General features: G+C 34.7%; 1 protein-coding gene across 13 annotated transcripts in view; it reads left to right on the plus strand.

The window, feature by feature from the left end:
- Positions 1 to 23,554, plus strand: part of MYCBP2 (MYC binding protein 2) — a 172,573-nt gene that overhangs the window by 100,431 nt on the left and 48,588 nt on the right. For 5 of the 13 annotated variants that reach the window (XM_088052247.1, XM_088052249.1, XM_088052253.1 and 2 more), the window contains 12 exons: positions 167 to 285; positions 1,286 to 1,373; positions 2,801 to 2,853; positions 3,483 to 3,655; positions 3,901 to 4,045; positions 5,817 to 6,029; positions 8,476 to 8,531; positions 8,983 to 9,098; positions 11,169 to 11,266; positions 15,435 to 15,551; positions 16,317 to 16,457; positions 22,406 to 22,480. In XM_088052247.1, coding sequence (XP_087908373.1) covers positions 167 to 285; positions 1,286 to 1,373; positions 2,801 to 2,853; positions 3,483 to 3,655; positions 3,901 to 4,045; positions 5,817 to 6,029; positions 8,476 to 8,531; positions 8,983 to 9,098; positions 11,169 to 11,266; positions 15,435 to 15,551; positions 16,317 to 16,457; positions 22,406 to 22,480 — 1,394 coding nt within the window. The remainder of the gene's footprint in view (positions 1 to 166; positions 286 to 1,285; positions 1,374 to 2,800; positions 2,854 to 3,482; positions 3,656 to 3,900; positions 4,046 to 5,816; positions 6,030 to 8,475; positions 8,532 to 8,982; positions 9,099 to 11,168; positions 11,267 to 15,434; positions 15,552 to 16,316; positions 16,458 to 22,405; positions 22,481 to 23,554) is intronic. The other 8 variants (XM_088052248.1, XM_088052260.1, XM_088052250.1 and 5 more) reach the window with 5 other exon arrangements.

Here is a 23,554-nt window from a genome sequence, read left to right on the forward strand (position 1 = left end):
TCTGTAGTAGGTTTCTTGCTTGAAGTATCGATCTGCTTGTTTTTCCCATGGTTTTAATTCACATTTTACATATAAAGGCTGGGTCTCATATATATTTATGTAAAAGAAACACGCAAAAAGAGAGGGAATATATAATTTATTTTATTTATCCTTTTACTCCTTTAAGGGAATGAAGCTCTTTTTTCTCTGGAGACTGCATCAGACTATGTGAAAGATGAAAAAGCTTGTTTTTATGGTTTCAAATGTTACGCAATTGGATATGAATTCAGTCCAGGAAGTGATGAGGTAAGGGAAAAGAGAGTTAGAATTGCTGCACCAAATAAATGCACCTAATAAACTTTCTGAGGGCAAAAAAAATTCCACTTATGACTAAGTGACATTAGCAAAATATTTTTAGATTAATTTTATAAAAGTTGTAACAGTCTTTGTTAAAGACATTATTAATTTGGAATTCTTTAATCAGGATATTATCGAAATGTCTTTTTGTATGGTTTGTGGCACTCTGCAAAAACAGTGTGGTTTTATCTTGTATGTCAGTGGGATAAAAGATTTCCTGAAATTCTGGCCTACTTTTGCATCAGAGATCCAAAGGTTTCGGGCTTTTTACTGTCACTACCAGTGCTCGCTCACACCAGAGCTCTCAGACTCTTTGGAAGTGCTGTGCACATTTAGGCTATCTCAGGTTTTACTCAGTGGTGTCCTCATTTTGCCTTTAAGGACATGAGTCATTTCCACCACTGTTTATTGCAAAGGGAATATCAAATTTCTTCATGTCCTTGACCCAATTCTTTATTTTGGCTTATTTTAAGAGATTACTGAAAACACTTAATATGTTTTATAATAAATCCAGAAAAACAAGTCTTCCCTTATCCTGGGAGTCTTTGGGCCTGTTGCTTCATATGTACTTCACAAGGTTTGCACCTTGCTTAAAATACAACCCTTACAGAAGATTTACCTCATCTTATTCCTGAATTTTGCTCAAAGCTAAATCATGTCTTCAGGTTTTCAGAATATCAAGTTCTTTGGAATTTCTTTACATATCAGATAAGAAAACATACCATAAGATTACTATCTGTGGTGGTCCCATTGGCTTTCAACACAATCAGATTTATAATTCCTACAGATGATCTAGTTAGTCTGTGTTTGAATAGAAATAGCTTCTGCTGAGAAGCTTCAAACTGGGATACACAGTATTTCTTAAGATAAAACATTGTCAGAAAAATGTATTTATTGTCCTACTTTCTGAGATACTAATTTTGTTTTAATCGTTTTTTTTAATTTGAAGGGTATTATTCAGCTGGAGAAAGAACTAGCAAATTTAGGAGGATCCTGTGCAGCAGCTTTGATGAAGAAAGATTTAGCACTTCCTATTGGTAAGAGCATACTTCATTATTTCATCATTTTTCATGTTTTCTGAATTAATAGTACATTTAAATCTTATTGTTGCTTTTAATTAGATATAATATTACAAAATTGAGTCTTCAAACTGAATTAATCAAACAAAGCTGGCAGTATTTTCTGCTTACCCTTTTCCCTTTATGTGTGTATGGGGAGGAGGGAGACCTGGTTATTTAAATTGGAATGAACTCACCCCATCCACAGGCAGTGTATGAGTGTGTGAACTGTGTCCTACAGTTTCCCTGTGGTACTTTGTAAATGTGCAGGTATCATCTTTGTATTTCTCTTTCACCGTTTTTTTCTCCCCACGCTTCACACCTCTCTGAATGAAAAAGTATCTTCAGCATTGAATTGCAAAATGTAAAATTACTGGTTTCAAGTTGATAGTCACTATTTCACCTGTAGACCTGATCACTAAAAATATTTCTATTATAGCTTTTTTTTTTTACAGTTAGAAAAGAAATCACATACTTTTACAGCAGATGCTGCAAGTAAAGGTTTATAGTAATCCAACTGCAATTTAAAACGAGTAAGGAAAAATTAATTGGTAAAAAATTTGTAAAAATTAATGGATATGGAGATGGAATTAGAACTTTTAATGATGCAGCCATATTATGAATAATATAATTTCTCTTAAATAGCATCAGCATATAGGAAAACAAGGCTCATAATACATAATAGGATATCTCTCTGATAATTTTAATTTAGGAACACAAATCAAAGCTCAGATACTGTTACACTGGAAGCATGGATTAATGAGCGGGAGAGCACTGATCAGTGTGGAGTTATAATCACAAAACATACTTTGTGTTTTTAATCAAGTATTTTGCTCATGTATTTGGATTGTGTACAAATTTCTTACATACATATTTCTTACTTTGTGTTGTAAGGAGACACCTCAGTTGCACTAGCAGATCTGTATTTCACTCTCCAAAATACAGGCAATTCTCTATAGTGCCTTCAAATAGAATAGAAATATAGAAGTAGAAACTTTAAATAGTGCCCTCATATCTTATTCCCCATGCTCCTTAATTTTGTTGACTTCTCTTAGTTGTACTGTTTTTCTGTGCAGCAACAACAAAAAGATTGAAATCCTCATAACTTAATCTCCTATGTAGTGACATCCAAAGACTTGCCATACATAATGTCCTGGAGATAAAAAAATAAGCACCAAAGTTTTGTTCTATATAACTTAGGTTGTTCATTTGTGTGTGCACTGAGCTACACAATACTGCATGTTTACCATGTTGTTTGAAAATATGAATATTGCAGCTGCTGATTGAACAGTATAACACATCATTATGCAGACTTGAAATTTGTAATATTAAAGGCTTCACAAAACAGAATTGAATCTCGTATTCTGTAATACATAGCTGCCAATATGACTGTTACATTTTTCCAGCAGGTAGTGAGTTTGAAGAGGATCTTGAGATACTTGAGGAGGCTGCCTTACAGGTATGCCACAGTTTTTTATCCATTGCAATGTACCTAAGTTCATAATTGCATTGAAATTTTCTGACTGCTACAAAAGGAAATAATTTGTAAAGTTTTTGTAGTAGAATGGACTCTAGCTTATAATGTAACAGTTTAAGAAAATAATACAGGATTTTAGTAGTTACATGAAACCAAAGCACAAAGTACTTCAGAATATCTGTTTGGCTGAAGTTGCAGTATTTGGCAAGTTTTAAATGTTACCAAAATCAGTCTTTTACATGTCTTTATAATTAGATAAATAAAACCACCTTTTCAGCTGAGCAGTGATGTTATTCGAGTCCCAGCTAATACGATGACAGTTTTTCTGGTTTGCTGACGGCCTTTTGTTGAGTGCAATGGGAGCTAATGCTGACTCTCCTTTAACTCAAGGTCATTTAACCTCTTTTGGCATAAAGTATTTTTTAATAGACTGAGATGGCTTTTTAAAAAGCTTTTATCAGGGTAAAGTTTATTCTTCTGGATTGGTTTTAAATGCCCAAAATGTTTGTACCAATTGTGTTACGTTATGGGAAAGTGTCAACATGTTACTGAAAAGCTGTTCCATGTCTCTCTCTTTTCACCCCCAACCTCTGACAAAAAAAAACAAACAGGTGTGCAAATCTCACTCAGGCATTCTTGGGAAAGGCTTGGCACTATCTCACTCACCAACCATATTGGAAGCTCTGGAAGGAAGTCTTCCACTGCAGGTACAAAGCAACGAGCAGTCCTTTCTGGAGGATTTCATTGCTTGTGTACCAGGATCAAGTGGTGGACGACTTGCAAGGTAAAATCCACTGTTGCTTGTCCTTTTAACTGGCTATAGAACTGTCATAGCCATTTTAAGTATTAGTTAAATAAAACTATTTGGCTATACTGTTTCCATTAATGCATTAATACATTAGTTAAAACCATGTAGGCATTCAGATGTTCTGTGTCCTTTGTCAGCTCTGTGTCACGTTTGTACAGAGTAAGAATTTGTCTTTTGGAGGCTGTAAGAGATTTTGATGTTAGGTGATTTTCTTTGCTTAGGTGGCTACAGCCTGATTCATATGCTGATCCACAAAAAACATCACTGATTTTGAATAAGGATGACATCAGATGTGGTTGGCCAACTGTTATTACAGTACAAACAAAAGACCAGTATGGAGATGTTGTTCATGTTCCTAATATGAAGGTAATCATTGTCATCTTGGCTGTTCTGCTTCATCTTGCTGTCTTTTAGTTTTTATTGTAGGTATTCTACAGAATACTCTTGTATAGGACAGAAAGTGGCATTCATAAATTCATTTTAGTCAGATTTTCTTACCTCTAAATCCACAAAACTGCCAAATTCTGTATTATGCCAGTACCATTTCCTGCAATTCATAACTTGCCTGCAATGAACTACACATGTAGCTGCATAAATAGTCAGTCATTAGTGAGGTTTGATGGTTATGTATTAAAGTGACAAGAACCCATTTTTTAATTTGTAAGGTAGGAAAGAGTGTTATAAACCAAAGACTTTGTGATGGGAAAAAAGAATCAGAAGCACATTGATGGACCACCTAATAGTTACTTCACTTTAGACTTGAACAATACTCTTTTCTGTTTCTAATATTTGGAAGTTCCTGTAGTCCTTGCAGTTAGTAAGAATAACTGGCATGGACTGGTGTTGCTGTGTTTGCCTTCAGCCTCTTCAGTTAACCACTGTTTTTCAGTGCTGGAAAGGAGGTATTCTTGACAGGGAGTTAGAAGAATTTTGGGGTAAAACCAATGTGGAATGTATAAAAGTAGGCTGCTTGATTTGAAGTAGTAAAGCAATGCAAACCAAACAAACACAACATGGTTTTCTTGTAGCTCTAATAAATTAGGTTACTTCTGTGTTTTAAAACCCACTACTACTGTGGAGTACTTGGTTTTGTTCAAGCCCAAGTGTAAATGAAATACCTTTTCCAGAGGCATGATTCCTGTGATAAAAGCTCTAAAATCTGTTCTTTGTATATGATTTAGTAGAGTTACCTTACAGGGAGCTGTAAACCTAATAATGAACAGCAGTTCTACAACACTGCACAAGAATCGGCTTAGTCACAAACACTGCATGAGTGAAACTTATGTGATTACTGACTTAAATTAGTGACAGAACAAGTGAAAAGCTCAGGAAAAGGATATGTCAAAATATTATCAAAATTATTGCTGGCTTTATTATTTCAATTACTGTTCACAAATGTATTAAAGTGACAAAAATCTTAATTCAGTTTAATCATACTTCTGGACTCATTCAGTGTGCAATGCAGTGATGTAACTTCTGTTAAATTAAGTAAATTTTGTAAAATTAAGTAAATTAAGTAAAATTTTGATGAAACAATGTGTGAAAACTGCAGTATTTAAACATCTGCACTTTATTGCAGATTTAGGATGAGTAATAATTAAACTTATTTTCCAGGTAGTCTGTCTTCCACAGGAAATAGTGTGCTGCTAACTGTTCCCTGAACTAATGGAGATCTGTGGTACCTCTGGGGGGAAAAGCCAGTTAAAACATGCATTGAAGAGCATATGAACATAAATACTAGTGTGAGGTGGCAGAGCCAGCCAGCATCCAATATGGCCATTGCTGATCCAGATGTAGTGGCCATGACGATCCACTCTGAAATCTGTGCACTCACTTGGAAGGCTCTCTTTCTACTTTGTTGTACTTCTCCGTTCCCCAGACTGTGTGCTACTTCCCAGGGAGTGCTCTGGGACTGGCAGAAGTGACACCAGCCTGTGCTGATGGTGTGCTGAGTCAGTTGGGTGCTTCTCCCCTGCCCACCGGCATCTTTTCAAGCTTGGCTTTACAGATGGAGTGTAGATACATTGGGTCTTGACACAGCTGGATTTAGAGGGAGTGTTCTAAGCACTTTGCATTTAAAAGAATGTGTGTGTGTTTTCTCACTAAATCATATTCCCTTATCCACATCTCACTACAGGTAGAAGTCAAAGCTATTCCTGTTTCTCAGAAAAAAACATCTTTGCAACAAGAACAAGTTAAGAAAGTGCAGCGGATACCAGGGAGTCCCACAACAGCTGTTTCCCCTAGCAGTGATATGACCTTTGGAGGGCTTCCTTCACCAAAGCTTGATTCCTCATATGAACCAATGATAGTAAAAGAAGCTCGGTATATTGCTATTACAATGATGAAGGTAAGTTACTGAAATTTTGGCAATATAACTATAGAATTCAGCATTCAAAGTGTGTATGCAACAGAGAAGGAAAGTTTTGGTCCCAATCTGAAAATATATTGTGTGAATTATTTTGGTTATATGTTAGTTCAGCAATAAACTAAATATTTTAATATTACTAATATTAAATTGTTATTAATATTTTCATATTTCAAAAGGGCCAGTTGCTAACTCTAAAGCAGTTAGATTGGATTAGCATAAAAAGGAAGGTTGTCTTTGATTTTGATTAGTCAGATTAACAAGTTAGTATGAGCACTCAGGAAAAAAAAACCATATTAAAAAGGTGAGGGGAAAGTTAAGCCAGTATATTTATTTATATGGAATTGGAGTGTTGCAGTGAATACATATTTAAAACTAGAACAGGTGAACATAAGGAAAGAGCTCATCATAGTAAAAACAGGCATGCAAATTATTTACGTTTCAATGCATATGTCTTAAGTAGCATCTGATTAAATGAGTCACTGTTGAATGGATCAGCTCAGACACTTTGCCAGGAATGGCTTTTAAAGAAGTGAAAACTGTGCAGCTGGTGTTGATTTGATGGAGTATATTAGAGCACATGCAGTAAATTTACATGTGTACCATACTGACCCATTTAAGAGATGTGACATGTTGTGTACACCTAACAGTTGCACAGCTTAATGAGACAGATTAGCCAGGAGGGTAGAGAAGGATAATACTTAGCATAATCAGTATGGATTTGTTGTGGGGGCAGAACCAGCAAACTAGCACCTTTTAGAGGGTACAGGGTTTTTTTTGCAAAGGATGATGCTGCAGTACCTCCATGTAACCCAGTGCAGCTGGGTACTGAAGGGTGTCTTAAATAGATCAATAAATGAACTATTAAATCAGTGTAGCATACAGCAAATGGTTTAAGAACTTGCTAAATCATGTGCATATCAAGGTGTGATTTTGGCATTTTTTTTGGGCTACTGGGAACAGCACTTCTTGTTTTGATGCTTCCTCTACAAGAGACTTGAGGGCAGGCAGAAATACATCATTTATTCCAAGTTAGGGCTTAGGTGATATTTCTGATAGCCACTATCCACAGGTACCTGCTGCTTCTTTTCCAGTGATCAAATCTGCCCACACAACTCTTAGGGTGGTATATCATATAATGCATGAGATGCTCTGGGGTAAATGACAGTGGTGCAAGTGTAGGGTGTTCAAAAACTCCTGTAGATTTGATGGCGTGAGGAATGCTTAATATCAGCTAGTTAATATGTAATCATTTTTTAATTGAAATAAGTCTAAGGGAAAATGAAAATGGAAAGATTCATTTAAAATCCTCTTAGTAGATAATAGCAGTACGAATCTTCATAAAGATAAAAGTAAAAAGACACCATGGTTAAATTAAAAAAAAAAACTCTTGTTGAAATATGCTTGATTTCCATATTTAGTGCTTTTCCAGGGAATCTTCTCAAGGTTCTTTCAAGTTAAATCCTTTCTATCTAAAACTTAATGAATTCAAGGCATTGTAAATATTCTGGTCTATTTCCCTGCCTGCATTATTAAGCACACTCATTTCAGTGTAAAATGCAGACATCCCCTGATAATTTCATTTTGCATCAGCTTGCACATTGTATTGGTACTTGATACAGACACCTAAATACTATTATAAAATCTAGTTTCTCACTTCATAAAAATATATGTAATAAATTACAACGTTTGGGGGACTGATAACCAAAACTATATTCTTATACAGCCCAAAATAGCTGATCTACATTTATGTTCAAAGGTTCTTATCCTACCTTTTGTTGGTTTTGACTTAACAGGAGAATCTGGTAACTCAGCAACTACTGCAGCCCAGAGAGATTCTTGCTGAAGGACTTTGTGCACTTTGTTAGTTAGGACTAACTCTAGTTTTCTTACGGGGCTTTTCAGAGCAGTGATTTCACAAGACACTGTAGAAGTGAACCAGGTCTTTTTTTGTAGTGGAAATCAATGGAAGTATCACTTCAATGCTGAGGGAATTTCATCTTCACTTGGAGTTGAAAGAAAAAGGATCTGAAATTTCATTGATAAAGCCCCTGAGCTGGTTTTCAGGTTTTACCAGCAACATATTTGCTTTCTTATCTTCACATGGTCTTCAGTGTACTGCCTGGATTCAAAAGGGTTTTTTACAAGTCAGATTCGAAGAATTTCAAAGACTTAACCAGGTCTTTGTTAGCAGTAGAAATCTTTCTTATCCAAATAATGGCTGTTTAATGACATAGTGAAGATACTCTTTCATGTGTGCATGTATATTTCTGTTTTGAAATTTGTTTCTGATTCCCTGACCAGTGTTTCTGGGGTGTGTAAAATTAGATTGATGTATTCTTTAAGAAAATGCTCTGCTTTCTTTTATTCAAGACAGTGGTGTAACTGATAACTGTTTGTTTTATGTTTGAATTTAATCTCTTTATAGGCATACGAAAATTACTCTTTTGAAGAACTACGTTTTGCTTCACCAACACCAAAGAGGTAAACATTAAAAAAATTCTTTTTGGTAGGGACTTAAATTAACATGTCCTGACACTTTTGCTTACACCCAGACTCCCAAGCTTGACTGACAGGTAATTGTGTCTGAAGGTAGAAACACAGAATTCAAGTATTATATTTTCTTGTATGTAGCAATTTTATTTGATTTTTTTCTTAATTGTTCTAATGTTGTTTCCTTATTTGTATTAGCTACTCTCTGTGTTCTTTTATCATTCAGTATAAATAAACATGGAATAGAGGATTATATTTTCATAGTAAATAATAAGAGGTTAGTACATTGGAAAAGGAAAAATTTTATTTTGATGATCTGCTAGAAAAAAAAGAGTAGTTTCCATACTAAGCATTATACTGATTGCTATCTATTTATAACATATATTATGTCCAAAAAGACAATAAATGTTCGGTGATTTTTAATTGTTTTGTTTATGCCTAGACCCAGTGAAAACATGTTGATCAGAGTCAATAATGATGGTACATACTGTGCAAACTGGACTCCTGGAGCTGTTGGTCTCTACACCATTCATGTTACTATAGATGGCATTGAAATAGGTACTTAATTTTCACTATATTTAAGCATATTTTTTTATTATTTACACTTTGTATACTGACACGTTTATGTCTTGATGCTCATAAGATTTAATATTACAATTCATAGCAAAACTTAGCATACAAGTGTACATTCAGAAGCCTTCTATTTAAATTACTTCTTTGTCTGAAGAAAAAATCCCACACACTGAAATAGGAATACATGTCGCAAATCATGTATTTATAATGTGGTTAGATTACCAGATTAACAGACTCTTATGCTTAACTCTGTGTTGAGAGAAGAATGTCTTGTTTCAGCTGAGAGTGACAGAGAAGTATAGAGGGAAAAAAAAGCCCAGCCCAGCACTGAAGAACCTAAGGAAAGGCAAAATTGTTCCTGACAGAGCTGAAATACATACTGTCATTTGTTCTGGAAAATTGAGATGTGGTCTTAACTGAGACTCTACTTGAACTCTTAATTATTTGCACTAATTTTTAAATGCTTTTGGTTCATTCCTTGCTGGAAATCTTTTAGTTATCTTGCCAATCTTGGCTACTGCACTATGAGATACTGTAGCATATGGTGGAAGGGAGTGCCTTTCCAAAAATACTCCGTATATTAGATTCTCCCATGTTAGCCTTACTGGTGATATGGTGAAGATGGTAGTGGAAACACTGGAAGTGTTGTAGCTGGACCCACATCTGATGAGAGGGTGTGGGTGGGTTCATGAGCACCAGCAGTTCCTCTTTCCCAATACTGACCAGCACCTTTAGTAAAAACTTAGTGATACTCATAAATGCAAGTACACATAATCCAGTGGAAGTGGAATGGGATTTGGTTTTATGTGTTAACTACATAAGATGTATAAAATATTGTTAATGGAGATATCTATTCCTCAAACAGTAGAACATTTCCCTTCATAGGAGCCTGCAGTGCACTCAGTTGTATTTTTTCCAGAGTGTAATCTCTGGAGCAAACTTTACACTGTAGTTTAAATCATCTGCTCTTATACACAGGTTCTACCATTCTCAAGCATTGTGTAGGGTAAACTTCTGGAAATTATAAATATAACTCTTAAGCTTGATTATTATACAGGTATGAGTATACTCTTAATACTTAGCTGTGCTATTTTTCTGCAATGGAACTTTCCAACTCAGTCATTATATTAGACTATGCCGTCTGAAGCTTTCATGTACCTGTGCTTGACCCATAATTCTGTCAACTTTTGACTGCTTAAGTACTGGTAATAGTTTCTCTGTTTCAAAGCTTTTATGTTCTTGATGCTTGTAGATTGCTTCTGTTACTGCCATGCTTATTTAAAGGGATGTTAGTGAAATCAGCAGTTTCATTACTAGGTCTGGATTGCTTTTTGTGCAGATGTTGCTTTTCAGGGGGGTCACTCAGTAAAATGAAACAAAAACCACAAAAGTATCTACTATGGCAGTTTGCTTTTAACAGTGATTGCTGATGCAATTTCTTTAAAAGTTACTACTCAGGGTTATATTCATCTATTACTTAAATTTTTGTGTCTTTCTTCGCATGTATTTACATGTATTTTTCTTCACAAACAAGAATGCCACTTTCCCATACCTTATAATAGCATTGGAAATTAAATATGCCAATTCTTTACATTATAAGCCTTTTCTGGTTGTATAACATAGCTTTTCAGGCTCTTATATCTATGTCTCACATGTAGCAATTAGCAACTGTAGCAGTATAGCATTGCATACCCTACTGCCTCTCCAGAAGCTTTCGCTTGAACCTTGCAAGTGTTGACTATTCCTTGAAATGTAACCCTACAGACATTATTAGGATACAAAATGACCTGGTAGTGCTTTGTACATACTGTGACAGATATCCAACAACAGCATGAAACTACATCTCTCTAAATTTCTACATATGAAAATAGAAATGTTAAAAAATTAATACCTTGCCACCATGAAGCCAACTGACAAGTGTTGATTTTGGCAGACAGATAAGTAAGTGGTTATTTTATTTGCTCTGAGTTGTAGCATGCGTAAACTGTAGTTTCTGTTTAATAGATATATCCCCTTTTATTTATTTTTTTAAACTTAGTCTTTGTTTGCTTATAGATGCTGGACTAGAAGTGAAAGTAAAAGATCCTCCAAAAGGAATGATACCTCCTGGAACCCAGCTTATTAAACCAAAAGCAGAGCCTCAGCCAAACAAGGTTTGGAGAACTGAAAAAAAACCCAAAACAGATAGTTATGTTTGGGTGGGATTTTATTGTTGTTTAATACATACTTTATCATATAATAGTGCTGCAGACTTGAGGATATTTGCAGGTAACTTTAACATGCTGAATGGAATGAAATTAATATACTGGATAAAATGAAACAAATACATTTCATTTTGTTGTTGTACATCAATTCATAAAACTGTTAGAAGTGCTACAGAAACTTCCTTTGCCTTGGCTTGTTGCACAAACATTACACAGCTATTATTAAAGCCGCAGACAAAATTTTGCACTATTATTAGTTCTATTTTTTATATATCGTAGTATGAAATTAATTGTGCACAAAATGTTACAAAGATTTTGTTTGTTTCATCATAATCATCTTCAGTCAGTATAAAATCCATAACCAGTTTCTTTAGTATATATTCCTTCCTTAGAGAATGGCTTGATTCTTTTGTAAAGCTATCCTATCTGTAGCTTTTGACATCCCCATTTCACCTTATCATTCCACCCTGAAGGACTAAAGTAGACACAATAAAGCAAGTAAGCAGAAATGGGTGGCAGTGGTACAAGGAAAATGCCCAGATGAGGGAACTACCTTGAATTTCCTCTTAATGCAAAAGAGGGGATATTAAATAAGTGCTCATTTTGTTGGTTTTTTTTGGGGGGTGGGGGTGGTGGGAGGGGTGGTTTGTATTCTTTTTTGTTTTGTTCAGTTTTGTTTTTTGTGGAATAAACCTATATTAAGAGATGTGGTATTCTGAAATAACACAAGGGTTTGTTTCCTGTCTTGCTGAAATTGACAAGGTAGTTAAGAAACATATAGTTACAGAAAGGATCAGGTTTCTGACAACTTCTTACCTATGTAGTACATCCTGATTTTTTTTTTTCTAGACTTCAGGATAATCCAGAGACAATAGCTTTGTTATATGGTTCTTCAGTCTTTAAAATGCATCCAGCATCTGCTTCTACTATGAACAAGATTCTTTTTCCCTGCAGCCATGCCTCAAATGAAAAATAATAAATATACTTTCAGTTTCAATACATTTACCCCTCACTGGGTCTCTTATTTTTTCCCTAAGAAGCTCCTTTTAGACTTTCTCCCTTCTCTTGGAAGGAAGACTTCCTGGTTAGTTCATTATCTTAATTAGGACTCTCAGTTCCTACTAAGAGAGATTTATCTTGTACAGCTTAATGATACCTCCACTCAAGCTGATCATCATCTGTGTTGTCTTGCTGTCCCCAAGTTGAGAGAATCTGGTTTGATATGAGATGAACTGCTGAACAGAAATTCAGTTTTTCTTTTTAATTATTACAGTAGAAATTGGGGTGACTTGTTCATACATGATAACTCTGTGTTGTCAAAGGACAGTCAAAGTACTTGACAGAAGTCAGTCCTCTGGTGTTCTGAGATTTTATGTAGTGTTTAATCCTCTCCTTGTGATGTTCTGTGTGCGTGTCTCATTTCTTGTTCCAAGTTGTAGTCTCTGAAAAAGGAGCCATCTTTGTCCTGTACATAGTGTCTGTAGAGCCTGCTGAAAAACTAAACTAGACCTTTCATGGTAAATCATTTCATCAGTCATCTTTCTTCTGTATCATAATGAATCACATAACAAATCAGGATAATTCTTTGTGTATCAACAGCAGTGTTGTAAGTAATACAGCAAGGTAATAATTGTACTGTGTTCCATGTTTCTGAAACCAGGAATGCAGATTAGACATTTATCAGTCAGAGACAGTCCAATATACCAAATCATATTTTGCTGAGAAAAAGGGCATAATTGAGCTCTAAATGCGCTTTGTCATCATCTTTCTCAGCCTAAAATTTCAGATAGTTATAACCAAAGGACACTAATAGTGCATTATCAGTGGTGATCTGTTCTCAGCTGGAAACACCAAAATACTTTCAGGTACTGGAACATTCCAGTTTTGTAGCCAAACCTTACTTAAATTGCAAGCTGAAAATGAGTGCTGTGTTATGATTTTATATGTGTGTTCTTCATTCTCTGTTATTTGAAGTCAGATGAAAAATCTGAAGGAGACTGTGATAGTGATCTGCATTCAACCTGGGGTATATGAACCATAAGAACTGCTGCCTCCTTATTAGCTGCAAAGCTTAAATTAACTTTCAGGGAACTTCATTCCACATCCTATTAAAAAGATTGTTTTTCAAGCTGTGTAATGTAATTTGGGGTAGTTGGAACCAACTAGAAGAAAATGGTGCTAATTTAGCTGAATTAGAACATGGAAGACTGTTACCAGAATGGTTGGTCGCTAACATGTTTTGATGGTTTGTACTATCCTGACACAATAAGTAGCTAGCATCAATTGCAAAACCGAAAAACAACCACCAAACCCAAAACCTCTGGGCTGGGGGTGCTTTTTCTCACCCTTTGTAGAAGATCAACCCCCTTGTTAAGGTTGCTTTACCCTATATGTCACACTTTGTGTGATGTGTAACTCTATGCAGACTTGTCAAATAAAAAAGCAGATTAACACAGCTCTTGAAAACTAGTGTGCACTGTAGTGATGATGTACATCCTAATTGCTAAGCCTTTCTGCCTTAGTCAGTTCTTCAGATGGAATCCAGTCTGTATGTGCCATGGAAGAACTGCCTATGGAGATGTTGAGTTACAAAACCACTGCTTATACAGAAATATTCCTAACAAAGAGGTGCTGTATCAGAAAGAAGACACAGATGATAGAATTTTTCATCATGGTCAGAAATGAGCATAAAAGATCTCCTAATCTGTTTTTTGTATTGTCTGTCAATGCACCTGATCCTTAAGCAATTTGTGGTTATAGGTTGAAGGTTTTTATTTACCAGTTAGGTTAGCTGTTGCAAAAGGGAAGAAGGCTTTTTCCAAGCCTGTGCCGAGTCAAAATCTGGAATGTGAGTTTTTCCTCTAGATTAAAGTTTTTTATGCAAGTTCTAGTAAACTGTCATAATGATTTTCTGAAGTAAGATGATGAAAGGACTCCTAATTTGCAAGGCTTTGTTTTTGGCTTGTCTGTGTTTAGAATGCTGTCAGCAGTGATTCAGCTTTATACTTTCACAAAGACCTTGAAAGTCTTCATTTTGTCTGTTGGAAGAATCTAAGTGTTATGAGTAAGAGGACTGTCAATAAGCAAAACCTTGTTTGCACATTTTGGAGTAATTTATGTATGAAATCCTTTACATGCTTCTGGTTTTGGGGTTTTGTATTTTGTTTTTTAAATTAGCCTCAGAATAAATACAATTTCTTAAATAATTTCTTTAGGGAAAAAAGATTAATGCACTGGTACCTTTCATTATGTATCACTGAGTTTGTTCCTCACACATCATTCTGTGCTTTATGTTGTTATAGATTAAATCCATATTTCCATTGATACTTCTATCACTTTTACCTGTGGACTTTGAAAATAATCTTCCAAGAAAATGGTTTTATACCATATGGATAGAATATATGCATCTCTGGTTTTAAGAGACTCAATAGGATGGCTTACGTTTGTTCTCTATGGCACAGGTGCCTGATAATGTTTGAACGGTAAAAAATGTGATAATGAATAACAAGTGGGAGATGTTGGGGTGCTGTAGTGAGTCCAGCTAATAGCAAGGAACCTCTGCGTTAACCTTCCTGTGAAAAAAAAAAAGAAGAAACTATTGAAATAGCTGTTTGAAAGATGAAGAAGTAGAAATAACCATTTTCTTTCTAAAATGGTTAGTTAAACTCTTTAGCTAAGGAAAATATCCAAATTTTGGTAAAAAAGGTGACTGAAGAGAATACTAGAGTAGCACAACTGAGAAATGGTAATCCCAGGCTGATCAGTTAGGAGAAATAATAAATTTCAAAAGGCAAATCTGTTGAAATTTTCAGCAGCGAATGAAACGTATATGTTAAAAAGATCAGAAGCTTGTACTGATTATTGTAGGGTATAACAAAAATATTTCCAAATCAGTGCATGCTTACGTTATGGTTTTTTGGAACATTATAATTTAATTGATTATAATAAAAAAGTGAAGTTACACACAGCAACCATGGGAAACTAGCAACAAACTGTAACTCTTAAGACTGCTGTCTTGTCACTGGAATTTCAGAATCTGTTAAACCTATTTCTTTTTACTCTGAGAGCTCTGTTCCAATTTTTTTTCTTCCTTACTGTCTTTCTTTGCTTCTCTTAGGTTCGCAAATTTGTGGCCAAGGACAGTGCAGGGCTTCGTATCCGTAGCCACCCTTCCCTTCAGAGTGAGCAAATAGGCATAGTGAAAGTCAATGGATCCATCACTTTCATTGACGAGGTAATCAATAAGACATTTCTATTGAAAATTGGGCTAAGATGTAAACATAATTCATGCAAATGATGGGTTTTTTCCATGTTTAAATGTTGACATATGCAACTTAAGACCATAAATTGCAAAAATCTAAATTTACTAATTTAGTTTTTCAAGCTGTCATTTCCTTTAATTTACTTACTTCAAAACCTGCGTAACAAACATTGAGACTGATGCAAGGAAAGAAAATTGCTAGAGTTCATCTTACAATAATACATCTTAAGATTTAGCTTTTCGCTACTTAATATTTTAACTCTACATAAAAATTCAGATGTAGATGTCCTTTTCATTACATCTTTCACTTAGAGATCTGAAAGATCACTACTGGTGTGTTAGACTAGAATGCATGTATTTTTCTTACTATATAACTTCATATGTAAGGAATATTTTTGCGATTCACCAAGCCATGCCAGCAATGGAAAAATGGGAAGCAGGGAATTTATAAAGCTTATGAAGGCTTGACTTTCTTTCCTCTTTTATTTCAAAGCAATTCTTATTACTGCATGATTCAATTTAAATTTATCTTCACACTTTGACGTATCAAAAGGTATGCTTCCCTGTTGCTTTGGAATTCTGATTTTGTCAATATTCCTCTTTACCTCTACTTATGTTGTATCAGCATTGTAAGAATCATTGCTTCTTTGCTGCTGTTGTCTGCCTGAAGTCTGTTAATCCTTGCTACAGAACAGTTACAGGAGGGCATGGCTCGTTCTTGTTGCTTGTTTCCCATAGATCCACAATGATGATGGTGTTTGGCTGAGGCTGAATGATGAAACAATTAAGAAGTATGTTCCTAACATGAATGGTTACACTGAAGCCTGGTGTCTGTCTTTTAACCAACATCTTGGCAAGAGCCTTCTGGTACCTGTTGACGTAAGTAAAAGGTGCCTTTGAAAAATATCCAAAAGTACACTCTATCCTCATTACAAGACTTTCTTTAATTAAGGCTGCAAAAAGTCCTGAGGTAAAGAATATTTTAATTATCAAATACAACTTTATACGTGTTTGCATTTTGGAGGGCTGCTGTGTAATGAGGGTGGAGTGTAGAAAGGTATGAGGCTTTTTATGTTGCAGCCTCTTCTAGAAGAGCAAACAAATGCAGGGACTGCTATAACAAAAGCAGAATTTGATTGTGGTCTGCACCAGCTGTTTCTTATGCTAGATAGCATTGTCTGTGAAGTGGTCAACTGGAGCCATGATTCTAGAAGAGGCCTACAGTGAATCAGTGTTAATTGATGCTTTTTAAAAAAAAAAAATCAAGTAAACAAAAAGTTATTTAGGCTCTGGGTTTTGTGGATTTTTTTTGTGAGTTTTATACCTGAATCCTTGTGTTACCACTTCATTAGATAATCAAAGAATCCCAGAGCTTCAAGACAAACATTGAATTTATAATAAGAGTAAATATAATATATTTTAATAACTTTAATGGTTATGTGTGATCATCATCACTACAGTTTAAAGGTTACACCTTTTCTGGAAACTAATTACACTTTATGGAAAAACATGAAAGACAAAAAAAGGAAAAACTGTATTAGCTAAAGCAGTGTTTCTCAAAAAACGCATGAAAGTGCAGGCCTTTCTGGCCCATCCGTTTTCATGCATTTTCTGAGTGGGCCTTGTTTTCTTCTGGGCAGAATGTGAAAATCAGATCTAATTGATACTGCTATGTAGATTTGATTTGTCATCTTATCTGAGTGAGCTGCTGCAGCAATTGAAGGTAGCTGAGAAATATTTCAATAAATTAAACACTACAACCAGTAACATCCTGCTGTTCATGTTTTTTGGTTATAGAAAACTGAGATATTCCCAGTTGCAGTGAAATTGGGCTATTTGCTAGTAGCTAAATCTGGAAATTCGTAATACCCTGTGGCTGTTCTGCCAAACACTGTTACATGATGTGAATAGGTCTTTTTGCCTACAAATTATTTGTTGATATATTTCTATTTGTAGATTTCTTTCAATAGAATCCTTGTTTGGGAAATTACTTTAATTTTGCATTTGGGAAGCAAATTATTTCTGTACTCGGAAATCAGTCACTCAAATATGCCTGTCATCAGTGTTTTTCTAGTCTGCTGTAGAATATATAAAAACATGGAAAAAATTAGGTTTTGTTTAAAACTTTGCCTGTATTTTTTTACCTTAGAAATTGGTAGCCATTAGAAAATTCCTGTATTATAGTTCCATGAAATACTAATATTTCTGTGAAGTAGTTGAATTTTACTAGTTCACCCACGGTAAAAGTGAGTTCATCTTGATTGAGTAACTAACTTGAATAAATATTGTGTGTCTAGATGGGTATTATAGTCCGGTAGATTTTTTTTAGTTGTGTGATTTTTTGTTTTTTTTTTTTAATTTAGCTATCTTCAATACCATTTTACTTCTTGAAGGGAATGTTTTTGAGCTCAGCAGTTGTCTGTGATTAGCAAGAACTTAACTGGTTGGCATATTTCATACAGCTCTGGTATCCATGTAGTTCTAGGGAATAGTATATGCTGTGCTCCTTGAGAGAAGCCTGAAAAGAAATGTCTGCTGTGAAAAACTGAACATTCATTCTTGACAATATAATTTTGAGAATTCAAATTTCATGTGAATAAGGAGGTCAGGTACAATGAAATGTGAAAAGCAACATTCAGTTTTCAAACATTTCATTCTCTGGGTCTGTAAAATTCAGATAAAAGGTTTTCTCTTAGTTTTGGGGTTTTTTTGACACTAGTGAATTAGTTTCGTTACCATTTAGACTATTAGGAGCTGTTAGATATGCTTAATTTTCTTTTAGGTAGCCAGTCACATGTCTTGAGTGACACAAGTTAAAAGTCACATGCTTTCTTAGCTTCTGCTCTGTAAGTGGCAGCCAACATAGCAAAAGGGTTACAAAAGCAGCTCTTAAAACAATGCAGGCATGTGCAAGAAATGTGTTTTGAGCTATTTTCAGAAATGTTTCTTTGCACAGCTCTCATTTTCAGAATTTTAAGAGAACTTAGCATGTCCTGAAGCTATTGGATTTCATTATGACAATATATAAGCAGTAATTTTTGCTGATTTGATTCAGAATAAGAGGTAAAAGGAAAAAAATAGTTCTAGCATTTTATTTATTAAAAGTGAGAAAACATAACTGAAGGTTCAGAGGCTGACTTTCAAATATCTGAACTCTTTACAGCATGCTAGTCAAGCATACGTACTCTGCTTTCTTACTAGATACTGCCTTTGCACAGGTACTGCTTTCTTGGTAGCAGCTTTTAAAATCATTTTATTGTGATTACTAGGTGGAAAATATTTCAAATTATACTTCTTTTTTTCTCTGAATCATCCAAAAAAAGGACTGTATGCAAGTTGTCCAATTTGATTTTTGCAGTCCTCTAAAGATGAATGACATATGTCAAAAAGGATGTTCAGTTAAGTAATAAATGCTAAAGTTTTGTTAGATTAAATTGTGATATAATTCATATCTGCTGAATCCTGTTGATTTGGGTAGCTGAGTGACATGAGCAGAATGCGGTAAAAAAACCTGATTTTGTGATATTTTTTCACTTTCATTTTGAAAGCTGTTCAACCAGTTTTGGCTTGAAAAGAAGACTGAAGAAAGTCTCTTGTGTGACTGAAAATGTAAAGGGAAAATCAAATGCCTAAGTTAGATCATGTATTCCCTGTTCAAATAGATGTCACATTACTTCTACTAGACTCCATTTTCTATTCAACTTTGAGTGTGCAGACTTTTAATCTTCAATTATGTTGCTATCTCATGTTTAAATATATGGGCTTTTTATAATCACTCCTTTAAGTAAAGAAAATTCCTCAGTACATTTTGGAAACTATGTGAAACTTTTTAAAAATGTTTTAGTTCCTCTGTTTCTTCACTGTGTTATGGAACAGTGAGCAGATAAATAACAGTAGAGGTACTCGGTAGTGTTATGAACCCTTTCCATCTTGATGTATATTTTGTATCTGCATTTTATGTATGTTTATTAGCATTAACTAGGTATTTTATAAAAAAGCGAACACTGACTATTGTGGATCTCATAAATGCACTTTCTGTATTTTTATCGGAGCTATTATATTTGAAGATAATGATCATAGGAAAGGAGACATCCATGGTAGTTACCAGTGTTTTATTTATTGAGCTGTGGTCATTTGTCGTCTTAGAATGTCTTTAGCTCTTCTTCTGTTGCTCTTGTCGTTTCAAAAGAGACTGCTTTACAGTCTCTTTTCCCTGTTCTGAAACTGTGCATCCAGTCCATTGTAGGCAATATAATTATGAGATTGTGAATTTAATAGATTGTGATTTTGAATAAGCTGTTTGCATCTCTGGTAGTTATTTTTCTTTCTGTCTTACAGTGTGCAGGTATCTGTTTTTGAGAAAATACTTGTAAAATTCCTTATGCAGATAGTTACTTATTCATGCTTACACATGTACTTAGTAGAAAGGTACATACAATACAAAACAGTGCACACTACGAAGAAATAGAAACTTGGTCAAGCTCTGGAAACTTGTCTTTTAAAAAATCGCATTCTAAGTAAGTTCTCATTACTTAATTTTAAATTTAAAACTTTATAAGAAGGAATATTGTACACTCATGTCCAGCTCCAATATTATGTTCCCTAGCCACCACAGGCAATTACAGATTGAGAAATTGCAAGTTCTTCAAACCATTATTGCAATGGAAGGAAGTATCAATATCAGTATGTAGGCTCCAGTGCTTGATCTCAGAACCTCAGAAAGCTGAATGTTCTGTGGAAACACTGAAGGACATGGACAAAAGATTTCTACCATTATTTTAAGCAGGATAGAAAGCAATGGGAAAGTAAGACTATGTTTGATAAAATGTCAAGATGGCTGTTTAAGATAAGTCTCCACTTCATTTTGAAAAATAATGACTGATGTTTTAAATCCTTGCCAATGGTCAGATGATTTTTTGTGGAAAAACAAATTAATATTTTTTTTTGGTCTCTGAAACCTAAAATTTGTTGGGAAAAGTATGAATTTCTGTAATTAGTTTTAGATCTTGGAAGGTAGAGTCTTGAAGGAAAGCATTAACTAAATCTACAGATGATAGCATAAGGGCTACAATCAAAGCTTCTATCTTGTAGTTTCTTCAGAATGAAAACTTAGCTATCAAATAGATGCCTGATCTATTCATCTGAAGTGGTGTACAGTGTTAAAATAGCCAGGAAGTTCTCAAGCTCACAGAGCAAAGAAGAGATTCTAGTTTGATCTTGGTGTTTCTAAGCCAGCATGGTCCCACTTCACTGGGTCACATGGTCCATGTTTCCCAGTCCATCAGAAAAAAGGATATATGCTGTAATGTAATAGAATCAGACAGTGTAAGTAGGTTTGATGCCTGTGAAGTACACTCATTAGGCACATGTAGGCTTTTTATAGTTGCCATAGTTTTATGCCAAATTGATAAGCCTTTACTTTGCTAAATCTTCCTATCTAACGCCCACCCCTTCCACAGAGCCTTCCCCAGAGCCCCTGAGCATATGTATGACTAGTGCATTGCTACCTCCTTCAGTTCTGGGTAAAGGTACTCAATTCTAACGAAATGCTGGTGTTGTGACAATTTCCTCCTCATTGTCAAAATGGCAGATAATTTGTATTATTGAAACTGGATATTTGCAAGCACTACGTAGCAGATGGTTTGCTTCTATCATGTGGCAAAAGTGTAGATTTACTTACTTTTAACATGTTAGCGCTTTTTCAGGAAATACAGATGAAGCATGCCAAGGGTGTTCTGTACTTGTTTCTGCCTGAAAGGATTTACTGCCTTAGCTACTGTTAAATTTTAATGTGGCTGCTGAGCAGGGATTTCATTTGGTTCCCATATCAAGCTGGGATAGGGAATTAGATTTTGATACTTCTGTTCCTATAGATGAAATGGGTGCTTTGTCAAAGGGATTCCATCATAAATACCATAAATATGATTATTAGTACTGCTATATGTATACTAGTCTTTCATTTGACAGAAACGGTGAAAATTTCTTTGAAATTAGTAGAAACTAGCTTATGGAGAAAAGATGGCTTCTTTTTTTGTGTTTTCCAGTAATTAAAAAATGGTGTCCTCGCTATTCTGTGGGAGGAGAAATTAATCAGAACAGTAGTGCTTATTTCTATAGTGTGGGCAATTGGTTATTAAATTAGTGATGTCTCTCTGGAAGCTGTATTTGGTTTATGATTATTCATAACAAACCAGTTCATGCATTGTGTGTTTTACAAAACCAATGAAATCTTAGCAATTGTTCTCTGTATAGCACTGAAATTTTTTGCTCTGGTAAAAAGTATGATTGTGATGTGCAAACTGGTGAAATCATTCTGTGCAAGTGAACTCCTTTCAGCAACAGTGAGCTTAGCCCTTCTGCATCTCCTTGGTTCTGACTGGGTGACTAAAATTCATGTGCACTTGTCCTGCACTGGTTGAAATCATCTTTCAGAACAGGAGACCATCTTGACAGAAAACTGGTTTGTGATGGGACCAGCTACTGTTTCTTTCTAATAGAAATATGAGAATTTTCTGTGCATGAAGTATCAAGCTTTGTAAGAGATGTCTGGCTCTTAATTTCAGTAAATGGCATGACACACTACATCCATTTTGAGCTTTTGACATATTAAGTTGTTTCTGTGTGATGGATGATTTGCCATGGTGAGCAGTGGACTCAGGTGACTTGATTAGGAAAACAAAACTTTCCCCTTTCGCAAAACATTCTACCAGTAAATTTACTTGAGGAGAAAGTTTGCATTATAGTACCTTGAGCTTCTTCCTCCGATATTTCTTTGTTCCCATTTCTTTGTTGATATATGTCTTTTTTTTTCAAACTTTGTTGCTCAGAATGTCTTTAATGCTAGCCAAGGAGTAAGGGATTTGGACTTTTTTTCATGGACTTCCAAAGCTTTACCCCCTAAGGTGAGTTAAATTACAGGAACAGTCACACTGTTTCTCTTGTTTTCAGAATGCACCTTATGACTCTACTTTATGCTAAATATTCTTTGAAGTCTCTTTTACTGTAAATTATTTTTACAGGAAATATCAGATTTGCATTCAGTGCTGCATCTGTGTTTCTTTCTTCTAAAATGAGAAAAAAATACGAGGGCAGATTGCTGATTTTTTATTAATTCATCAGTATCACTCTCCTTTTTTAACAAACCAAGTTAGAAATTCAGAGAGATGATCCAGTAACATAACAAAGCCTTTCATTCTCCCTTACAGCAGAATTTACTGGTAAATTTTTTTTCTATTATTGGAGGCTCCACATAAAGTTGCAGCATTTAATAAGATGATATTTGTATGAGTAAAGCCACAGATATTTAATAAATACTCTGCCCAGTCTTAATGTTTTTTTAAAATTATTTAATTCTAGGAACAAGATACGTTAAGTACAGTTAAGCTGTTTAAATTAACTCTAGAAGTATTCTTCTAAATATCAGTTCTGTAATGTTTTGAAATGGATTTTTTTTTTGGTATAAATTTTGTAATGAAGATGATAATGTGTTTGTACATTTTGGTGTAGAGATTTTAAAACTTGCTTGTCCACTGATTCTTTTTTCCCAGAATAGCAGATGTTATTGTCAAGATCTAAACTATGTTTAAATTGTCTTTTTTTTCTCAAACCAGTTTACCTCAGCTTGCATTAACTTGCTTTGTAAGTTACATATGTACATAACAGAATCATTTTTGTATAAAGGCTTCTTGAAAAAATTGCTGTATTAGTCTGGACACAGTGCACAGACTTCCATACAAAAAAAAGCTGAAAACATGATAATTAAAGAGATCAGATAAAATTACATTCATTTAAAAGTAAATAACGTAACCAGAAGTTTGGTTTTAAATCTGACAAAAATAGTATTCTTTCTTACATCAGGAAGTGAACTCTTGGAAGGTGGTTTTATGGGAGATTGTCAAGGCAGAAATTATCAGCATATTCAGAAGATATTAAATTTAGAGAAATCAGATTCATAAATAAACACTAAGGAAAATAGG

This window comes from Pseudopodoces humilis, chromosome 2 (genome assembly GCF_049639895.1).
Source record: "Pseudopodoces humilis isolate 2021_Gansu_Grassland_sample_001 chromosome 2, ASM4963989v1, whole genome shotgun sequence".
Lineage (NCBI taxonomy): Eukaryota > Metazoa > Chordata > Aves > Passeriformes > Paridae > Pseudopodoces > Pseudopodoces humilis.